The sequence below is a fragment of the Vigna umbellata genome, chromosome 1 (assembly GCF_029865625.1).
Source record: "Vigna umbellata cultivar VRB3 chromosome 1, Vumbellata_1.0, whole genome shotgun sequence".
In the NCBI taxonomy this organism is placed as follows: domain Eukaryota; kingdom Viridiplantae; phylum Streptophyta; class Magnoliopsida; order Fabales; family Fabaceae; genus Vigna; species Vigna umbellata.
In genome coordinates this window covers 91,089,555-91,113,324 of record NC_142165.1, presented here as the reverse complement: position 1 = coordinate 91,113,324, position 23,770 = coordinate 91,089,555, and the positions used below count along the sequence as shown (strand labels likewise).

General features: G+C 30.3%; 1 protein-coding gene and 3 pseudogenes across 1 annotated transcript; all 4 read left to right on the top strand.

The window, feature by feature from the left end:
• Positions 1-1,132: 1,132 nt before the first annotated feature.
• LOC124830546 (karrikin insensitive 2 receptor CA-like) lies at positions 1,133-3,006 on the top strand. Its single transcript, XM_047304302.2, has 2 exons — positions 1,133-1,740; positions 2,259-3,006. Exons 1-2 carry the CDS (start codon positions 1,373-1,375, stop codon positions 2,707-2,709), a joined length of 819 nt encoding a protein of 272 aa, XP_047160258.1. The 5' UTR covers positions 1,133-1,372; the 3' UTR covers positions 2,710-3,006.
• An 8,336-nt stretch (positions 3,007-11,342) lies between these two features.
• On the top strand, positions 11,343-11,860 carry LOC124830551 (non-specific lipid transfer protein GPI-anchored 14-like; annotated as a pseudogene).
• A 5,477-nt stretch (positions 11,861-17,337) lies between these two features.
• On the top strand, positions 17,338-18,305 carry LOC148206782 (putative esterase KAI2 pseudogene; annotated as a pseudogene).
• LOC148206781 (putative esterase D14L pseudogene) lies at positions 17,569-18,912 on the top strand (annotated as a pseudogene).
• The last annotated feature ends 4,858 nt before the right edge of the window (positions 18,913-23,770 follow it).

The window sequence follows — 23,770 nt, the reverse complement described above, 5'->3', positions numbered from 1 at the left end:
GCCAGATAGGACGTACTATATATCATTTTAGAGAACTGTTACAAAAACATCAGACTATTTCTTAAGATTTATACAGAAAATAGAGAAGAGGAAATAATTAATTTTAGTAGCTCACGTTACAAATCTTCAAAGACAATAAAGATATTAGTAAGAGGGAGATGAAAATCTCCACTATTTTTTTTTTCTTAAATTGAATTAAACTTTAAGAGTATTTTTTTTATCTCAGGATCAAAATCACCAGTTAAAACATATTTTAACAAAATTTATAATTTCTTGAGTTATTATTTTTGCAACATAAATTAGATTCTTAATGGAAAGAGGAAGATGATGAATAAAAAAAAAAGAGAGGAGATAAGTGGAAGATGACAATATCTTTCGTCCACGACGTGTGGGAGATGACGAGTGGGGCAACAACAATGTTGAGCATGTAGGAGAGGCGATGGCTATGGCGTGGAGACAATGGCTCGCAGGAGTGTGCATAAAAACAAATAAAAGAGTTGCTTCGAAAATGAAGTGCTTTGAATGAAATGAGAAAAAATGAAGTTAGGAATTTACACAAGATAATATCAAGTAAGAAACCAACAATCATAATATCAATTTTGCCATCATGCCCTATTTACTATCATAGATGACTTTTATATGTTATAATACATGTAGTTTTTATTACGAACATATCACGGTTACACCTATTATAACATGTTTCTTAAAATATGTCATATTTCATAATTTTATTATGAAATTATCTATGATAATTGAATTTCACCTGTTATAGTAAGTCGTTATGAAAACCTTTTTTTTCACTAATAAAACTTAAAAATAATAGAAAAAAAAAATTAAGTTTCGTATGAACTAAAATCTAATATGGAAAATTCAGGCTTCGTTACATAATCGAAATAAAAAATATATTTTATTTTATCTTACTTGAATATGTTTCAATTGGTGAACTGATATACAATTTAAAAAATAATCTATGTAAAATGTGATTTTTCGTATTAATGTTGAATGATTATGTAATATTAGAATATTTTACTATTAACATAATAGCTCAAACAAGATTTAACCGACAATTATACTAGTTTAACTAAATCATGAGACTGATTTAACCAGTGTGTTGTGATATAAAAAATAAATATATACCATGATACAGAACGAATGTAGACCACATAGAAGTATAAGCAAGTTGGGTTTTAGCATCAGTACAACGTCGACCACCATAAATTCGACCCCACTCTCTTGAATAACCCAACCATGGATACGAAGGGAATACTTAGTGAGCAAACCCAAGTATCACAATCCCAAAACCAAAACAAAAAGAAAGATATCGATCCTTCGACACCTTATTCCCTCAAAGGCGACAAGAACGGAAACAGCAATGGGTATCGTGGAAGAGGCTCATAACGTGAGAATAGTTGGGAGGGGGGATCAAATCGTGGTTCTGGCTCATGGCTTTGGCACGGACCAATCTGTGTGGAAGCACCTCGTACCACACCTGGTTGATGATTACCGCGTGATTCTATACGACAACATGGGAGCTGGTACCACAAATCCAGAATACTTCGACTTTGACCGATATATCACAATTGATGGGTTTGTGTATGATTTACTGGCAATTTTGGAAGAGCTTCAGGTGAAATCTTGCATCTTTGTTGGTCACTCTCTTTCCGCTATGGTGGGCCTCCTCGCTTCCATCTCCCACCCTCATCTCTTCACTAAGCTCATCCTCGTCTCTGCCTCTCCAAGGTAAACCATATATAACTAACTTCCTCGTATTACACCAATCTTCATGCTAAAATTCATACAATAATAAATTACTGAATTAGTGTTTACTTTACTGTAGTTATATCTTTATCTGTTTTTGTTCTTATAAATTGTATTAAAAAATTATACAAAAAATGATATATAGTTGCTATATATATACATATATGTATAGTGGCCGAAAAAGGAGAAACGTGTAAATTATAGTAATACCAAAAATCTAATAATTTTGGAATGATAACTTTGGATACACTAAAGAGAGAAAGGAAAATATAAACATTTTCAAGCACAATACTGAAATCTTTAAATTTCTAAAGATGTTACAGAATTTCTCGAAATAAAAAGTAAGCAGAGAGGCAGCATGTGTTAAACAAAAAACTCATAATAATGCATATTATGGGGTGAGGATTTGATTTCCACTTCGGGTTTATATATATAAAACTCATACTTTCGTTTTAACTGTAAATTGTAATTTCACCTGAATGTTTTTTTCCTGTGCAAAGGTTTCTGAATGATTCGGAATACTTTGGAGGGTTTCAGCCAGAAGATCTGAATCAGCTCTACGAAGGTATCCGATCGAATTACAAAGCGTGGTGTTCAGGGTTCGCTCCTCTGGTGATAGGCGGCGACATGGACTCGGTGGCTGTGCAAGAGTTCAGCCGAACCCTATTCAACATGCGACCCGACATAGCCCTGAGTTTGGCGCAGACCATATTCGAGTTCGACATGAGGCCAATCCTGGGCCTCGTCACGGTGCCCTGCCACATCATTCAGAGCACCAAGGATTTGGCGGCGCCCGTTGTGGTGGCCGAATATCTGCAGCTGAATCTCGGCGGAAAGACCATCGTGGAGGTCATGCCAACGGAGGGTCACTTGCCGCAGCTGAGCGCCCCGGATGTGGTGATTCCGGTGCTTCTCAACCATATCCACCACGATTTGGCGGAGGCGAAATGAGGGACCGCAAAGTCCCACATAGTACGTCCTGCTTTTAGTTTCTACATGCCCATGGCTGCTTTTATTTTATTTTTTTTATTATTATTTTTTTTACCTTTTTAATACTTTCTTCTGTGTTGCCAAGTTATTACGTGTGTGATGTATTATCCTACACACCATCTAATATTTGGCAGCTCCACTGTATCCTTTAATAATATCCAAATTATTACCACGCAAATATAACAAAGTCAATAGATATGTATTTTAGGGGAAGTATTGGTAATCAGTTTTTTAAAATATGTTTTATTTTACGAGTATTATGGGTTTATAATTTTTAGTAAATTTTAGTTAATAATAAAATGTTAGCAAGGGTGTATTAGTTGCACTTTAAAAAAATATCAAGAGGTGAAATTTACGGAAGGAAGCTTTATAATATTTTGAAGGATTAATTAAACTTTTATTACTAAAGAATGTCTTAAATATACAGATAGGGGAAGAGAAAGAAAATTACAACTAAAATATTATTTGATAAGTTGTATTGATTACTGGTTTTTCTTTTACTATGTGTAAAAGTCAATAGGGTAATGTATTTCTTTTCCTGAGAAAAAAAAAGTAATTGGAGGGATGGAAATTTTTGTTTTACAATAAAGGTAGAGAAAATAGAATTTATGATGTTGTACAATAGTAAAGTACAGTGGTAAATGTCTTAAAAATGAAGAGAAAACTGGGTGCTCTCTAAGATGACAATTTTATATTCTAAAAAAAGTTATTTTCTTCAAGCGAAGTGAACTTGTAATTTCTACAAGAAAAAAGTGAGTAATATGTAGTGTCTTAGAAAGTATAAAGTTTGGCTAAGAAAGAAAAGGATAGACCACGCAAAAGTTAAACAAGCAAATATTTAACATGATTTTTATTTTTAAAATTATATATAAACATTTCACTATTCATCATATATGGGATTTGGGGAAGAATGATTAAATAGATTTGAGAGGATTTGAAGGTAAATTTTTTGTTTTTTATTTGAGTAGATTTGAAGGTAAGTGAGAGTGAATTTGGAAGTAAATTTTTTAATCTGTCACATCAATCAAATCCTACACTAATTCTCAAAAACTTTACTTCCAAATCTATTCTCATTTAACTTCAAATCCACTCAAATAAACAACAAAAAATTTACCTTCAAACCATCTCAAATTCATTCAATCACTCTCCCTCAAATTCATTCAAGTGAACAAAGCCTTAAATATTTACAAAATATTTAACAATTCTACATATTTTAAAAACTTATGAAAGTTCTTTTGGTTATTGTATTATATGATCATTCGTCATACTTGACAGTCAATTGTTAGTTGAACGTGTGAACGGATTATTATTGAATTCGGATAGTTAAATTGTATATGACTGATTGTTCAATTGTCACAACAATTAACTCTAATGCTGAACAACTTAAAAAGTAATTATAAAAAGAATTGTCATTGTATTTATTTATATCAACAAAAATGCAAAAAAGAATTGTTCACTTAAAAAAGAATGATCGTTGTTAATCTTTAAATTTATTGAGAAATTAACTTTAAGTTTAATTCAATTTCACAAAACTAACATGTAAAATGAGGTTTGCATCCACTTATATACTCTAAATTGGTTTTATCTCTAGTCGATGTGAAATTTCCAACATACTCCCTCACGCCGAGGAATATACATCTCGAACGTGAAACTAGACATTAATGAATGATTTGATAGCGGATGAAACAATATGTCCAACACACATCAAATCTCACTAGGATAGGTCCGAATCGGATGAAATAATATGTCCAACAAATATCAAATCTCACTAACATAGACTTTAACCTTAGGTCATTGTTAATCAAAAGTTTATTCTAAAATTTATAAATATAAATTTTAGATAAAGAGATAAGTGATTGTATTTATTATCTTTGACATTAAACTACCTTCTCTCCAAATACAAACTTAGATCACAATATAACTTTAAAACCCCTTAAACTATTTTCTAAACATTAGACATTAACTTGATCCTACCTCCAGAAACATGCACTGAATTTGTCTACATTATGGACCAAAAACTATATTTATTATATGTGGTCGCTATCGTTTTATGATAATGAACCATACATGAGCACGTAGTTCACGAGTCTTCCACAAATTAATTTTTAGTAACACAGAAGTGACTACACTTTATTTTCATAAATAATTTTATTTCTTTCTATATATGAACAGATTTGTTTACTTTCTCTCTCTATATTACATTACATTGACATTGATCTTTATAAATAAGATATCAAATAATTTTATCTTTACATAAACTTTATTAGTATTATCTATGTAAAATAAATTTTTAATTTTAAAGATACGTTTTTAAAAAATATCCAATAGACAAATGTTGAACTATGTAAGATTTAATAATATATATATATATATATATATATATATATATATATATATATATATATATATATATATATATATTACAATTTATATATACTTAACGTCTAAGTGAAAAATATTAAAAATTTTGAGTTTACTTTTTAATAAATGCAGTCTATCTCGCATATAGTAAATAACAAAATCAATGCTGCTAGCAAAACTAACCAAAATTTATATTATCACTTTTCCAACCCATTTTTCAGCATAGGATGTCTCGCATATAGTAAATAACAAAATTAATACTGTTAGCAAAACTAACGAAAATTTATCATCACTTTTCCAACCCATTTTTGAGGAGATCTTTAATTTCAAAAAGTTTAGTTTTAAAATATAAATTTGCTTATTCTCATTCGTTTTAAATATTTTTTTTCTTAATAATAAGGAGATAGTCAATCTAATTTTTTACCTTACATCAGGGGTATGATTTAGTGTTTCCTGGCTACTTGCACAATTATCAACTTCACTAATTTACTTTTCAAAAACTTTATATTTTTTTTACTAGTCTTTATTATTTTAATCAATATAAAAGTAATATTGTGATTAATGTAAAATAATAAATCATTTTTATTACTCTTATTATAAAAGTGTTGAAAAACTATTTTCTTTAAGATGTAAAAACACAAGTAAAATGACGAATCTCACCATAAAAGAAAATTAAGTGACACTGACCCAATTTAAAAAATATAAAAATTCATTAAACAAATGTAATAAATACTTATTTAAATCTACTCAATTTTATCATAAACTTAAAGATAAAGTAAATCTTTATTTTAAAATATTTAGAGATACGAGATATCTGTTTTTTACTATTAATTTTATTGTAATAACTGTAAAATAAAGTTTATACACATTTCTTAAATGTTTTATTTTTTAAAAAAATAATTTTATTAATATCACATTTTTCATAAACACATTACTTTTAATAAGAAAGAAAAACAATTTGTTTATATCAAGAAAAAAACTAATACTGCATTAAAAAAAAGTGTAAACAAGCAATTATATTAAAACCCTTTTAATCAAAATTACAATTATTTTGAAGTAAAGATCATAATAAAGCTTATTTGGCCGTGCTAGTGCTTGGTAATGATAATGTATGGATATAGAAGATACACGTTTCTTTCGTCAAAAACATCTAAATTTTCTCAACTAATTTCATTTATGTGAAGTTAACAGACACTTGGCCCACCGCAGAATACCCTGTAATGTACCTGAATGTCTTCCAACAAACAATACCTAGATTGAGGACAAAAATAATTTCTACAGTAAATTTAGTCATATAAATCAATTTCAATTCTAATGATGTGAAATTCAATCTGGTTAACATCCGGTCAAGACATTAGAGATTGAACATTTATCTTAATTTAATCCTATATAAATATTAATGCTTTGGTTGGTTGAAATATCATTACTAGCTCTAATTTTACTTAAAGTTAAGTGCTTACAAAATTACCTATGCTAGCCCAGGTTTGTGTAAGAAAGGATTTTTCTCATCTTCCTTCATGAGCGTAGATTTGTAATGATTTACTATCAATTCTCTATTTTATCCTTATACATCACTCTTTTGAATGTAAAGGATTCATACAGCATGAATTAATAATAATAATAATAAATAATAATAATAATAATAATAATAATTGATGATAATAATTATTATTATTTTTATTATTATTATTTCAATTTACTAAATTACATTTTAATAATTAATTTTAATTATTTTCTCCTTATAAACATTTTTTACAATTAAATATAACATTAACAATTATCATTCTATATTACTTTTATAACTAGGGGCATTTTGGTAATCTTTAATTTCTACAAATTAAACAATTTGTTTTATCTATTTCATCAAACAAATCTTACACTAATTTTAACAAACCTTATTTCCAAATTCACTCTCACTCATCTCCAAATTCACTAAAATAAACAACAAAAAATTTACTCTCAAATTCATGCACTCATTCTTCCCCAAATCATGCACTCATTCTTCCCCAAATCATCTTCCCAAAGTAAACACACCCTTAAAGTTTACCTACGTACATACTTCCGAAAACTAATTTTAAAGTTTGATTGCATTACCAATTTTGTTGAGGACTTTATTAAAGGTATGAGATAGATGGTGGATGATAGTCTGAATACTAATTTTGGTTTGAATACAAGTATTATTACCAATAAATATATAGTTTGAAAGTCTGACATCCACTGTAGATAAAGCAAATTTATAATATATAAGTGAGTGCAAGCTTCACTTTACAAACCGATTTTAGGGGGTTGAGTTAAGCTTAAAGTCCACCTTTTAACATAGTATCAGATATATGGTTAGAACAATTTTATAAGGTTGAATTAAACTTAAAGTTCACCTTTTTAACCCTATATAAATATATTTTTTCAATTTAATTCAATGTTATCATTAAAAGAAATTTTATGTTAATTATATATATATATATATATAATTAACTTTTAATTTAGTTTGATTTTGACTTTGATGTTTTAGGATTTAAATTTAAATATTTTAAAAAATAGTTTATTATTATATTTAAATATTATTTTAATATCACTATAACTAAATGAAAAATAATATTTAATTAAATGAAGAGATTTACCTAAAAATATTATACTAAATTTAGAAATTAATATTTATTTGTGAGTCGTGGTCTGGTTTATTAATTTATTTAAAATTTCACTTTACTTTAAATAATTAAATATGTATTATTTATCATTTTATATTTATCAATCAACTTAAAGAAAATATGTAAGTTGTTATTACACATACCCATAAATAATTTATAATAGAAAAATATATATAAGATCCTATAAAACTATGAAATACTACGCTCAACCAAAAGTATAACAGGTCTTTTACACAACATCCTACTTTATACCTCAACTTCATCTCCTTCGAGCACTTGCTCACTAGAGACATCTTCTTGAGCTCACACCATCAAGGTGATCATTGCAAAAGAGAAGAAACAAAACAGACAAACAACATAGAGAAGGGTAAGTTAATATACCAAAAGAAAATTTATACAATTTAGTTTAAAACATACATAATAATTACATCCTCAATCCAAACAAGAGATCAAACAGATTTATAACACTTAGACTTGACCATTCAGATATGTGTAGTGATGTCAACTTTGCACTTGTAGTAGTGGAACAACTGACTCACCCGAAGCTACCACACAAGGCTAGTCCATATATATATACCACCTATGGCTAAAGAATACTAAACCATAGACTAGAACATCCTACTACTCCTCGCCACATAACTTGTCCTTCTCTACTTGAAATTGGATAGTTATTGGAGTGTCATGATAATTTCCAAGACAATCCCTACATCAATACATCACACCACTAAACGTCACCATAGAAGCTACCACGTAACTATTGAAATACCAACATGAAGTCTCACCACGAGGGCCATGAAATCACGCCAAGCATCAATATCATACCATCATATTCATAAACCATAAACATGTTCACAAATCATAAATATCCATTTATTTAAATCAATTAAGTATAAAATATTTATAAACTAACTTACCCAAATAAGGAATCCAAAACAAAGAAAAGATATAAGAACTTAGAAACAAAGCGCCCAACGAATATTTTTTTTAGGGTAATCGATTATATCACCTGATAATTGATTATTCCATAGATTTTTGAAGAAAAGATGAAATTCTTACTAAAATAATTTATTATTAGGTAAGATAATTGATTATTTTTGTCAATTTTTAACAGAAACCTTCTTTTTTTATTTAGTTGCACCTAGACCCATCCAAAATTGACATGTTTATATCCAAAAATTGAATACTTTTTTGCTTATTTGGCCATAATTAAGATGCACCAGTCAAAATTACACTTCAAAACTCAAGATATCATATTTTACAAGTTACAAGTCATATTTTGGTGCACAAAGTGACTAAAAAAAGTCTTAAAACTCCTAAGGACAAACTACAAACGCCAAGCTTACTCCTACATTAAACCCTTTAGAATTTCACCAATCAAAACCATTTTTTTAACTAATCACATGCCATTTTACCCATGTATATGACAGCAGATTAAACACGCCACAAACCATATTTATGGAAACTAAACTACTACACAAGTTTTAAATGAGTCAATAACATATCAGAAATATCCAATTTTTCCCCAAAACAACTCCTCTAGAATTTAACCTGTCAAAATTCCAAATTTTCAGACAAAAACCAATTATAACTCTATTATTCTATCACATTACAATTGAACATCAACTACCAACTCATTATGACATCACTCCCACCAATTCAAGTAACCTAAAACCAATGCATTCAACAAGCAATCATTGTAGATCCTTTCAATATCAAACAACACACGTTCAATAAAATTTGCATCAGCAACTTCACATATCAAATTTATCAAATTCAAACCAAACCAATAATGAAACATGGTATATTAAATCATTAGCAACATAAAAAAGGAATATTTAGCTTCCCTTACCTTACAGAGGACCCAACTGATTTAAAAGAGTTAAGACGACTCCACTAGCTCAAGAAACTTTATTTACACCTACAACTCACAAAATATGATCAAGGTATATCGTTAGAACTACTGATTAGCATAAAGTCTTGTAGAAGATTCGAATGACAAATGCAATATGCAAAGGAAATGAGACAAAACAAAGAAAAGGAGTAAAAAGTAACTTACTCTTTTAGAGAAATTGATCAGGTAAACTTGAAAATCTCGTCGTTGTGATCATTCAGGCAGTCTCTGATCTTCAAACACAAGAACGCATGAGAAGAAGTCCTTAAGAAAAGTTAGAAAACTCTAAAAAAATAATTTCTAGAGAAATGGTGTATTTTAAAATAATAAAACTCTTTTATAAAAAAACTATTTATATTAAAACTATTTAATATTAAAATATTTTACTCTCACTATTTTTAAATTATTACTACTTCTAAAATATTATTTTCTAAGTCTTTATAAATTGAAAATACCCAAATTTTAAATAAGTCTTATATTTTTTGCATAATCTCAAGCCTTCATTGACTACCTCTATAAAATTGTTTTGTAATACATTCCTTTAGTTAATTTCACAAAGATAGCCATATTCAGAAGAAATAGAATTTAAAAAAGAAAAAAAAGCAAAGATATTGAATATTTTAACAGTATTTTTTTTAAGATTAAAAATGAAATGTTATCAGAGATAGTAAAATGTCAATAAATTTATCCCCTTTTCTACCAACATCACCGAGTACATGTGACTCTGCTACATGTGACTCTGCCACCAACATCTATCCACTTCCCCCATCGCATTATGCACACGATTACGCTAAAAAAAGATGGATGTTACTAAAAATATCATTAATATAAGATAAACATTTAATCCTTACATCACTAAGAATGATACATATCTGTGTCTATGTGTGAGAAAGGAAAGTTGCAAAAACGATTACATAACCAACTAAATAAACTATATAATTTTTTTTCATGAAATATAATGCATAATCTATTATTGTAGTTTTAAACTCTCATAATAAGTGAACATCTTTGAAAATACTTACAAATGATTGGAAAAAAATGGTGTATAATTTTTGTACTGCAAATATTTTATCATCACGTCCAATTAAAAATTACTTTAAATATAATTTCTGCTGTAAATATCAAACAAAAAGACAATTGAAAAGGAGTGTTGCTCTCTCCATCACCATCCCTTGTTTCCTTCGTTTCTCTTTTACTGTTTTGTCCTTCACTGAAATTTTATTTTTAAAGTTAATATTTTTAAATTTTTATTCACTCTCAGCTCATTCCACTAATAACTTATTATTAGTTCCCTAAGTGAATGCACAAATAAGAAGTTTTTCTTTCATTTTAACCGTTGTACTTCTTTCTTTCTTTGTTTTGCTGTGAGAACGTCTTTCAGTGGTATACTTAGTAAAGAGTTGCAAAGATTGATTGTGGTGGAATGAATTGATCAAGCGTCGATCTTAGTGATGAGGTGGTGCGTGCAATGATGCTTCCTCTAACTGCGTAATCAAATCTTAGAATAAATCCTAGAATAAAAATGTAAACTTTAAGTATGTCAACATATGTAAACATCCGATGTCGATCGACGGATGTGGGAACCTCCACCATGAATATACGTTCTGAGGATGTAATCGACATGTCGACATCAGTTGAAGAATATATCTGCAGCTCGTCAATACACTTCCAGTACCCTTCATTCCAGTCGTGCAAGGATGTTAACCTCCAATATTAACCTTTTGGTCGGTTTTGCAACCTTCGATATTAACCAAGACAAAGCAGATTGTACGGACAAACTCGTTGGTCTCGTTGGTTGTCTCCCCTACGTCGGTGGCGGTGCCTCAGCCCCCACCATGATTGTTGCTCTGGTCTCAAACAAGTTATCAACAATAACAAGAGGTGCCTCTGAGTTCTCATCAAGGATCGTGATGACCCAAGCCTTGGCCTCAAGATCAACGTTACGCTCGCTCTTAAACTCCCAGATGTTTGAAAAACACCCACTAACATAACTCAGTGTGTCGGTCAGTTCTTACGCTTTTTTTTTTTGTGCATACGTATTGTAATCTATGTATCACCCTTTATTTCTTACGTGCCCCTGCCCAATTTTGAAACTTTATTTCCTGTTTCAGATCTTTTGCATTTGCAACCTAACTCTCCCGACGTTAAGGTGTTTGAAGGCCTTGAGAAAGCCCTTACCAACTGTTTCAGTATAAATGTTGGGACCGAGATATGAACCTCTTGAGTCGTCTCCACTCCTTCTATGATGTCTTTACCTTCGCTTCCTTTGCCTTATCAACCAGCTTCAGGGAGAATGGGGTGGGTACCTGCGAAAACACTCCGACGCTCAAGTCAGAAAAAATGTGCTCCTAGAACCTTTTTTAGTTCAATCACGATAATGAGCTCAATTTCCTCAGGAAAAACGTACATTTTTTCCTCTCTGCTTTTCATATTTAAAACACTAAAATAAACTGTTTACCTGAAAATCCGGTCAGTTATAGAAGTTGACCACTTGGAAATTGTAACCGTTAGATCGTGCTTAATATTGGGTCAGTTATTCCCGTGGTTCGTGGCATTAAACTGATATTTCTAACCGTTTATTAAGATTTAATATGTTCAATTTGACTAAAGTTGACCGGAGGTGTTTTCTCTTGTAACTAACTGGGTTGTCGCGACATCGCTGGTTAATTGTCGATCGTCTAGTGTATCGACACAAACATGCGAGCGCTATATGTCGCGACATCGCTGGTTAATTGTCGATCGTCTAGTGTATCGACACAATCATGCGAACGCTATAATACGATCGTTTTAACGATTGATGTTCAGAAGGTAAGTCGCGGGTTCGACATTGGCCTTGTGATGTGTTCGACATACGTACGATCGCAACATTACGATCAGAAGACTGCTCAGCATTGTGTATTCTTATTTTTGGTTTTATCGGTCGCCCGGGTTACTGGTCGACAATTGGTGAATTCAGGTATCCTAAGGTACACCAACAAAACTAGCCCCTCTTCAGGCCCTTCTAGTAAATATATACTATTTCATTCACTTTTATTATGCATAATGGAGTTTTGATCCGATTCTTCTTTAGTTGTTGTTGTGAATACAATTTTATGCATTATTTATAGGTTTAATCCTTTCGAACATCCCTATTTCTGTAGGATCATCTCAAGTAGGTCCTCGTATTGTAAATGTTCTCGATTAGGTCCCTTGTTATCAAAAATTGAATCAATTTAGGCCTTACAGTTAGTTCCATACTAACACCGTTAAAGGTGGTGACACGTGTCAGTTCGTGGTTTTTTTGAATTTTTTAATTATATTTTTATTATTTTTATTTTTATTTTATTTTTTATTTTTTATTTTTTAAAAGCAAAATTTAAAAATGCCACATGTCAAACTGATAGTGTGCCACGTGGCAATGGCAGTGTGACATGGCACTGACAGTGCCACATGTCATTGTCAGGCCACGTGTCATTACATTAGTCTCAATTTGGTCCCTGTATTTTTTATTATGGTGCAATTTGATCTCTGTATTTTGATTTTGTCTCAATTTAGTCTTAATTTTAAAAATTAAACAATTTTTTCCCTCCTTAAATTCAAACAAAATTTAAATAGAAACTACTCATAAAAAAAACTTAGCTTTTGCTGTTGCTGTGTTAGTGATCCATGTAGACTAGAGATACCCTTACAGTAAACTGATTGCATTAATTGGGGTGTGGAGTTTTGGAATCCGATTACATAAAACGACGATCAAAATCACGGAATCATTATACATGCTTGAAGCATTGAAAAAATATAATTTTGATTGATTTTAACGATATGTGGGGGGGTTGAAAATTCTCTGCAGGTTCTGCAACGAGACAACCATCAAGTGGTGCGAGCAATAATTATGGAGGGTGGAGAAAGAAGTGGGTGGTGACAGAAAGAAGTTGGAAGGAAGTTTTGTCAAAGAATTTTTTTCCACCTTCTTTACATTCATATACAATCTGTCTCAACCTTTTGGATTATATCAAGTTTCTTCTGAAAGATGATTAACGGAGAGAAAGAGAGAAAGTGATAGTTGGGGTGGGGTTGGGCGACTGTGAGTAAATGAAAATGATAGGCAGAAATTTAGGATTTTCTTATAAAAGTAAAAAGGTAAAAGGTTAAAATAAAAGGATAATTTTGTAATTAAATTTTTTTTGAGAAGGTGTAGGGAGCCGGGGGTGGTGGAGGGAGTACCTCTCGTTGGAAAGATGTTTGTGCAAGTAAGACGAACCGGGCCTGTATCCAATACTTTCCGTTTTAGTTATACACTCACGCTTTACTTTTTATACCCCCATGGTGTTGGTGGTGTACCCCGAAAAAAATACTTTAGAAGCTCCAACATTATAAAACTCAAGTGACCAAGAATGACAAAACTTAGTACTTCGATTAGGAATTTTACAATTTCAAGAAAATTAAAATATACTTAATTTGAATAGTTTTTAAGTATAAGTTATTTTATTTTTTAAAATGTTTGGCTTAAATAGTATAATTTATGTTTATTAAATTTTATTTTAATTTGATAGAATATATTAATTATATCGTGCATACTTAATCAAACAAGGCTCATTTAGCTTTATTAATTTAAAATAGTTAGAGAATATTCTGATATATATATATATATATATATATATATATATATATATATATATATATATATATATATATATATATATATATATATATATATATATATATATATATATATAGTGTAAGTATTTATATACTAACAATATATGTGACCAAATCTTGATAATTTGATTATATAGTGATATTCTTTAATATCATATATTTACAAAATATTTGATGAATCTAGTAAGATATCATATTATCATTAATTATCATATATACGACAAGTCGTTATATTTGATAAGATTACTTGATATTCTTTTATTGTCAAATATCACATGAGTCATAGGGCCTAACAATCTTATAACTACACATATTATTTCACTAGGAAAGATATAATCTCTAATACTCACTTTTTTTATTAAAAAAGATTAAATTTTCTTATTGATTTGAACATCAGATAATCTTTTGTATGTAAATCTATGTTCTAGTCCTCAGAAGTATGCATTAGCATTTTTCAAACCGAAGGTTTATGCTCACAATCTGGATCGGGTAAGAATAATTTTTTTAACATTTTTATATTTTTAAATTTTAAATTTTAATTTTAAATTTTAATTTTCTTTTAAAAAAAGTTTTGTCCGCGTGTAAGGTCTTTAACATATCACGCTGTAATGATAGTCTTACATGTTAATATTAGTGTTATGTTTTATGTGTTATTACTCAATTCAATTCCTATATTTTTTATATAATTCAATCTTTTTTTTCTATATTTTTTATATAATTCAATCTTTTTTTTCTAAATAGAGCAATGTTATCCAAATTGAAATCAAATTTATTATTCATATATATTATAACAATATTTTTATTAAAATTGACTTGTTAACATATTAAATTAAAATAATTACATATTACATTTTTATTGCTATTATAATAATAATAAGAAGAGTAATAATGATGATGATGATAATTAAAAACTAATATATATATATATATATATATATATATATATATATATTAATAATTTAAATTATTGTATATTATTGAAAACAAATATAAATGTGTTCATTTTCTTATGATGATAAAAAATAATAAAATTATTGTTATTGAAAAGATTGAGAAATTGCTAATTTTTTACAATTAGAAGAGAAATTTATAGAGACATGTGCTCAATTGAATATTCTATTTAGAAGAAAATTAGTTGTTGATTGTAAAATTAAGTGGAATTCTACATTTTTAATGTTTGAAGTAGTCATACAATACAAAGATGTATTTGATCATTTATCACGAGAATCAATATAAAATTTTGCCTAGTGGACATGATTGGCACATGTCAAATGAAATTTGTCAAAAGTTTGAAATATTTTATGAAGTGACACTTTTATTTTTTGGTACCTCTTATGCAACTGTCAACATTTTCTTTCCAAAGGTATGTGAAATTAAGTTGGCTTTGATGAAATGACTTAACTCTCCCAATTCTATTATTTGTCAAATGGTTGCATTTATTGTTTTAAAGTTTGACAAGTATTGGAGTGTGATTAGTAGAGTCATGGTTATATCGTGTTAGACCTCAGGTATAAAATTGATTTGTTAGATTATTTTTTCTCTTGGATATATGGTGATAAATATGATTGTGAAATTGAAAATGTGAAGATTCTTTTTAAGGACTTGGTGAGTACTATGAAATGTACATGAAAGGTAAGAAGTCATTTTTTTCATGTTAAAATTTGAACATAGATGTAGGACAAATTGTTGATGGAAGAAAAGATCCTTGGAGGAGAGATTTTGTAAAACACCAAATTGTAAATAAAAGTGAATCATCAAATTATAAGTTGGAACTTGATTATTACTTAGAGAAACCAACACTACCTCGTTATGAAGAATTTGACATTTTAATTTGATGGAAGATTAACGGGTTAAAATATTAAGTCTTACAAATGATTGGAAGAGATTTTCTAGCCATTCATATCTCAACGGTTTGTTTCTGAATCTTCTAAGTATTGATGATCCATACCTAGATTTTATAGGCATTGATGTGTGTTCAAGATTGACTATACACTGACATATAAGTATTGATAATCCATACCTAGATTTTATAGGCATTGATGTGTGTTCAAGATTGAATATAGACTGACATAGAAGCTAATTAAATGAACACTTCAAATTACATATTTATATACATTCAAATGATTGGCTATGGAAAATGAATTCATTTTCCTTTTTTAGGTTCTTCAAAACTGAAAGTAGACAACAGGAAGCTTAATACAATACTATAAGACATAATTGATGATAATGTTAGTATTTTTTTTAATATTTTAATGTAATTTTATTAATAGTGTCACTATGCACTTATTTGGTGACTTTAGTTGTGTTATTTGTTTAAGAATTAAATGGTAAAAATGAAAATATTGGAGAGGAGACATAAATATCATAACATCATTTTTAAAAGAATTAATTTTTAAATTACTTGTATTTAGATATATGATTTAGGTACTATTAATTTGAATATATATTTTAACTTTTATTTATTTGTTTATTTTATACTCGGATGTATGTTTTAAATATATATTTTTTTAATTTAATTTGAACTTCATTTTAAAAGTCATAAAATAATTTATTTTTAAATATTCGTGAGTTAAAAATGGGTATCAACATATACCATGAGTTAAAAAAAAATCCCAGAATTTTTTATATGAATATTCATCGAATAATGAAATGAGTAACAAATATGATTTTTTCATTTTTCACGTGAATCGGATAAGCAATAGACTCTATCCAGACCATACACATATAGTCACAACATATGTTTTTCACTAATATAAAATATAGTTAGTTTAACAGCTATGTATATTTATATTTAACTTTTAATATGAAAATCAATCAACTTATATAATTACATGTAAAAGTGTTTTACGGCATGTGAATATTTTATTCTTCTGAATTAAGAAATTGTTTGCAACATGTTATTTTAAAAAAGATCATGTAAGAAAAAAAATGGAGAATATAGTTTTGTAATATACTATTGTATTGGTTTGGTCCCTCCCTGCGTTGGCATCACAGGCTTGTTTGTTATATACAAGTAGGAGGAAGAGGTCCGGAACTTGGACACCTAAGCAGAAAAAAATGGGGATAGTGGAAGAAGCTCACAACGTGAAGGTTTTGGGATCCGGCACGCGCTACATAGTTCTGGCTCACGGCTTCGGCACAGACCAATCCGTGTGGAAACACCTCGTACCTCATCTCCTCGACGACTTTCGTGTGGTGCTCTACGACAACATGGGAGCCGGCACCACCAACCCCGATTACTTCGATTTCGACCGCTATTCCACCTTGCAAGGTTATGCCTTCGACTTGCTTGCTATCTTAGAAGAGCTTCGTGTTCATTCATGCATCTTTCTTGGTCACTCTGTCTCCGCTATGATTGGTACTGTCGCTTCCATTTCTCGCCCCGATCTATTCGCCAAAATCATCATGCTCTCCGCTTCCCCTGGGTAACTCGATCATTATTTTCATGTTTATCATTCACTAATCATGTCTATTTGACTTCGTCTATAACTGCACTGCTATATTCCAATTCAAGCCTTTTTATCTTATTCATTCTTACTATCCAAAACTAATGCTACCAATATACCTCGTTGTAATTTACCGTTAAATCTTTCTTGTTTATTCATTTTTAACCAATATACTCTTGAGATATTTGTTAAAAGGTATCTTTATTTGTTAAGGTTAATGTTGAGAAGCATATATAATGTTTGTTTTCATTTTTTAGTAACAAAATGTAAGTGTCAAATGCCTTTATCGTATTGTGTTTCACTTTCAGCATTTTAATTTGTCCAAAAAATATTTCATCATTTGATAAAAAAACAAAGAAAACCCTAACTATCTTTTATTAATTAACATCTCGCATAATTACTAGCAGTCTTCGATATAGTTTGAATAACCAATAATTTTCTTAAGAAATACGCATTTACCTTATGAGACAAATAATAAGAGAGTAATCTATATTTTCAATAAATAAAAAAACTCCTTTTTGTGTAAAAAAATATTAATTAGCGTGATTGAACTGGTTAATGATGTTGAATGTGGAATCATTGCAAGGTATCTGAACGACACGGAGTATTTCGGGGGGTTTGAGCAGGAAGATCTGGACGAAACTATTCGACGCTATGGCGGCGAATTACAAGGCATGGTGCTCAGGGTTCGCGCCGTTGGCCGTTGGTGGGGACATGGAGTCCGTGGCGGTGCAGGAGTTCAGCCGAACCTTGTTCAATATGCGCCCTGACATTGCGCTGAGCGTGTTGCAGACCATTTTCCAAAGCGACATGCGTCAAATTCTCAACCTCGTCACAGTCCCATGCCACATCATCCAAAGCAAGAAGGACTTAGCGGTTCCCATCGTGGTCTCCGAGTACCTTCACCAAAACATCGGCTGCGACTCCGTCGTTGAAGTCATGTCGACGGAGGGCCACTTGCCGCAACTGAGTTCTCCCGATATCGTTATTCCCGTGCTGCTGAAACACATTCGCCTCGACATTGTAACGAAGCAGTAACGGGATGGGAGAAAACTAAAAGTTTGGTTCAGTGTAAATTAATTTCTCATCATAAAAACTTGTATTTTTTTTAATGTAATGTCTGAAAGAAGTTTTATATCATTCAGAAATTGAGGTGAATGATAATTTACATTTGTTTTGTCTTAAATCTACCTACATATATATTAAAATATAAGTGTGTGAGGGAAAATACGAAGGTTGAAAAGCAGAAAATAACAGAAAATAGTTACTGTATGAGAGTATCCAAAGGGGTTGAATACGGAAGAGTGTTTATTGGTGTTGATGATTGGTGTGCGGATTCCATTATTGGGGTCTGAGAAAAATAAAATTAGGAGTGTGTCGGTTTCGAAAAGACGAAGGTGATGAATTAATGTCAATTAGATGAAGTGTAGTGGTAGGTGATGGAATTGGTGAGTAGTGGGAGTGTATATTTAATAAAGTGTATGCAGTGGTGCACCATCAGGATGACTGGATCAGAATGGAGTCTAGCTAAAATCAAATCAAACCTCATCTCATTTCTCTTGTTTACTCCTTTCTCTCTCATAAACGTTACTCTATTTGGAATTAATAAATGGATTATTTTCATCCTATCTTTCTACAATTTTTATTTTAATCATTAATATTTATTTAGTTGTTAATAAATATTTCCATTTTTGAAATAAAATAAATAAATTTTTATTTTGATAATCCATAACTTCTTTCAAATTCTACATTTTATGAGTATATTTTCATGAATTTTTTTATTATAACCCCGAGAACTTGATCTTATATCTGCCAATGAAAATCTCTAAAAAGAGAAGAATTCAACGTCCTGATATATCTATGATTTGTTACGTTACTTTTAATATCTCTTGTTTCATCCACAAAAGAGTACATTGGTTGTTATCAATGATATAATAACTATATGTGTAACTATTTGTGGTCGTATAAAAAATTTATGTGCACTAAAAAGTTATTATATGTATGTGATTAGTGGGAGCAAATTTGGAATTAAGTTTTTATATGTTAAAACACGAAGAATTTGAGTTGAATTAATTTTATTTTAAAATTGAGAAAACGAACTAATTTGAGGTCTGATTTCCATTTTTAGCATTAGTTGAATGCAAATAAAAATGATATTTTAACACCTATATATTTTTTATATTCATTTTACACTATATTTTTATTTTATTTCTTAAAAATATATAAAAATTTATTTTTTATAACCATTTTACTTTTATATTTTGTATCCAATAAATATAAAAATATTTCACTTTAAATACAAAAAAACAACAATTTTTTAGAACACCGTAAGACATATGTAAAAACACTTACAAAACTTACCATTTATCTCGGTATTATCTCACACATGAACTCAAATGGATTATACTAACTTTTCCATTTTCAAGAATGAAACATAATCAAATATATATATATATATATATATATATATATATATATATATATATATATATATATATATATATATATATATATATATTCTAAAATAATAGTATTATAACACATTTTTACATTTATTTAATACAGAATATAAAAGAGTAAAATAAACATAAAAATATAAAGTTTTGTATTTTTTCAAAAGAAAAATTAAAAAATAAATAAAAATAATATTAAATGAATATAAAAAAATTAAATACTGATGTAAAAATTTTGCTAAGAACTTCACTATACATTCAAAAAGAACTTCGCACACAAATTTATCTTGTTACGTAAAACGACTTAAGCTTTTGTATCTCTGTTGCGTTTTGTCATTCTTTAATAAATATGATGTATTTCTCGTTCTCTTCTGTATCAGTTTTCATCACAGTGTAATAATGTATACTACATTTTCCTCTCTTCTCCTTTTCTTCAGTATCTTACATGGTATCCGCTTTGATCATGACCACTTCTTCTTCTTTTCTTCAACCACCACTGCTTTTGTTCCCCACACTTTCAGTACCCCCATTTCTTTGAAACTAGATGATGATAACTTCCTATTGTGGAAGCAACAGGTTCTTGCAACTGTTAGAGGCCTTAAACTTCATGCATTCTTGGAAGGCAACTCCATCCCTCCTCAATTTCTTTCTCCCGAAGATGAACTCAATGGTATTCAAAACCCTTTTTTTTCTCAGTTCGATCAACAAGATCAGCTTCATGTGGCATGGCTGTTAGCTTCAATGACAACCCCAATCTTGATCAAAATGGTCGGCCTTCATCATATCAGATTTGGCAAAAGCTAGGTTTTTATTTTGCATCTCATACCAAGGCTCAAATCAAGAAACTCAAGCTTGCTCTTCGCACTTCCAAGAAAGAACGATCCGCTTCAACTTACCTTCTTGATATTAAAAAAATCGTTGATACTCTTGCTGCGGTTGGCCTTCCCATCAAATGGATGAACACATTGAGACAATCTTGGATGGCTTAGGTGATGAATATGATGATTTTGTTACCTCTGTCATTTCCAGAACTGATCATATAAAGTGGAAGAAATTGAGGCTCTCTTGCTTGCTCAAGAAGAACGCTTCTCCAAACATCAGTCCCTGGAAACTCATCTTTCCTCAAGCAAACGCTGTCACTGGTTTGTGGTCTGCTAGAGCGACTCGTGGACGACATTCCAGTCACCGTGGGCGTGGTTCTTTCTCTCGCAACACCAACTTTTCTGCTAAAAGATCCTCTCAGTTTTCCACTCCTCGGCGTAACTCTTCCCAATCTTTTCCTTCGTCTAGAAATCAATCACGTATTCAATGTCAGATTTGCTCTAAGTTTGGTCATACTGCCGTTGATTGCTGGCACAAATATGATTCTCATCCTGGTAATGCCCATGTTAATTCTTCAATTCTTTCTTCACAAATGATGGAGAACCTTCCATTCTTGGCACTCCCTCTACGCTTCAAGACTTTTGGCTGAACATGTTTACATGCAGCAGCCCATGGTTTTGAAGATTCCGACGTCACTCTTGTTTGCAAACTCCAAAAATACATTCATGGCTTAAAACAAGCACCGCGGGCATGGTTTCATAAGCTAAGTTCTACCCACCATTCTCTTGGCTTCCAATCCACTATCAGTGATCCTTCCTTATTTGTTGTGTTTACTTCCACTGTTACATTATTTGTTCCCCTTTACATCGACGATATTCTCATTACTGTGAACTCAGCTAACACTATTTCAACTTTCTTCTTTGCATTCACAGTTCGCCTTGAAGGACATGGACTCTCTGAGTTTTTCCCTTGGCCTTGAAGCCTCTTGGTATTTGACGGTGCCATACACCTTTCACAAACCAAATATATCAAAGACATTCTCTGCAAGTATGCTTGACGCAAAACCCACATCTACACCTATGGTTTCATCCCTTCATCTGGTCAGTCATGGCTCTCTTGTCTTTCTGTCAACAAACTCTCTCAGGTTCATGCACCAGCCACATTACCATCATTGGAAAGCTCTCAAACGATTTTTACAGGTGGTACCCTTCATCATGGCCTTCTCCTTCGCAAGTCTACTTCTGGGTTTTACGTCTATTTGGGTCTCAATGTAGTCTCTTGGTCATCGCATAAACAGAAGGTCGTTTCCCGCAGTAGCACGGAAGCCGAGTATCGAAGCATTGTCGACGCTCTTGCTGACATCAAGTGGATCACTTCTCTTCTTCGTGGACTCCGCATTGCCTTCTCTGTACCCAAGATTTACTCCGACAACCTTAGTGCAACTCTTTAGCTGTGAATCCCATCATGCACACCAAATCTAAACATGTTGAATTAGATCTCCATTTCGTTCGTGATAATGTCAAGGAGAAACTTCTTCAGCTCATCCATCTTCCTGCGCGTTACCAAGTGGCCGATATTCTTACTAGACCTCTATCCAAGCCTTCGTTTCACACGTTCAAGCGTAAACTGCTGGTTGTTCAAACCCCCATCCATCAGTTTAAGGGGTTTTACGTATCTCTTTCACTTTCTATCTTTCACACCAAACTAATATTATATTTTGAAAAATAATAACATCGCACGCTTTTACCTTCATTTCATCGTGTTTAACACACAGATATAAAAATAAAATGGTTATAAAAATATAGTTTTATATTTTTTCAAGAAAAAAATGAGGAAAAACTAAATAAAGGTAACGTGAAATAAATGTAAAAAATTTAAATGTGTCAAAAAAATATTTTTCTTATATTTTCTATTTGTCAACTAGAACTCGTAGCTCTCTCCTTGACACAACTTTAGTAAACAAAATAAACATTGCTCTGAAAATTGTTGATCTTATTTGTAACACATAATGTGACTCTTACTCATCACTTTTTGAAAGACTCTCATCCATATTAAATATAGACTACAAAGAACTGACAAATGTCATCCTACTAAGACAATTTATAGACCCTCCTTACTGAATGTACAGAACTCCTTCAATTTATTACTACCAAATGTCTTAACTTTTGTGATTAGATCACTAATAAGGTTAAGGTATTTTCTTAATGAGTTAACATATTTTATATATGCATTAAAATTGTTTATACGTGTTATTCCCTTATCTCTGTCACACACATATATATTTATATATAAAATAAATTTTTTCATTCATTTTAAATTATTACAATTATATATATATATATATATATATATATATATATATATATATATATATATATATATATATATATATATATTTCTCCTTAAAGAAAGCCTTATTTCTTCCTTGAAAATACAAGCGTACACTTATCTCTTTTTTATTTTAATTAATTAACCAACTCTTTCTTGTTTTAAATTTTTATTTCATTGTATTTTTTTATATTATAATAAAAATTGTTTAAATAATTTTTAATTTTAATATATTGTATATGAAAAATATTACATTATAAACATTTTAGATGCTACATTTTATGTATTATTATTATTTTGGCATATCCTAAGATTACATGGTGTGCATGCATTTATATCCATAAAGTTACCAGTAAAAGCATCATAATAATTGAACAAAAAGATTTCCTCAAAACCAACTTAAATAAAGAGTTTAATCCCTGCCACATCTCTCCCCCAATA

What these genes read in the sequence shown, in the direction of transcription:
- LOC124830546 (XM_047304302.2), top strand. Translation starts at nt 1,373, where the DNA reads ATGGGTATCGTGGAAGAGGCTCATAACGTGAGAATAGTTGGGAGGGGG. An exon ending in CTCGTCTCTGCCTCTCCAAG is followed by an intron (nt 1,741 to 2,258) that starts GTAAACCATATA and finishes TCCTGTGCAAAG; the next exon opens with GTTTCTGAATGATTCGGAAT.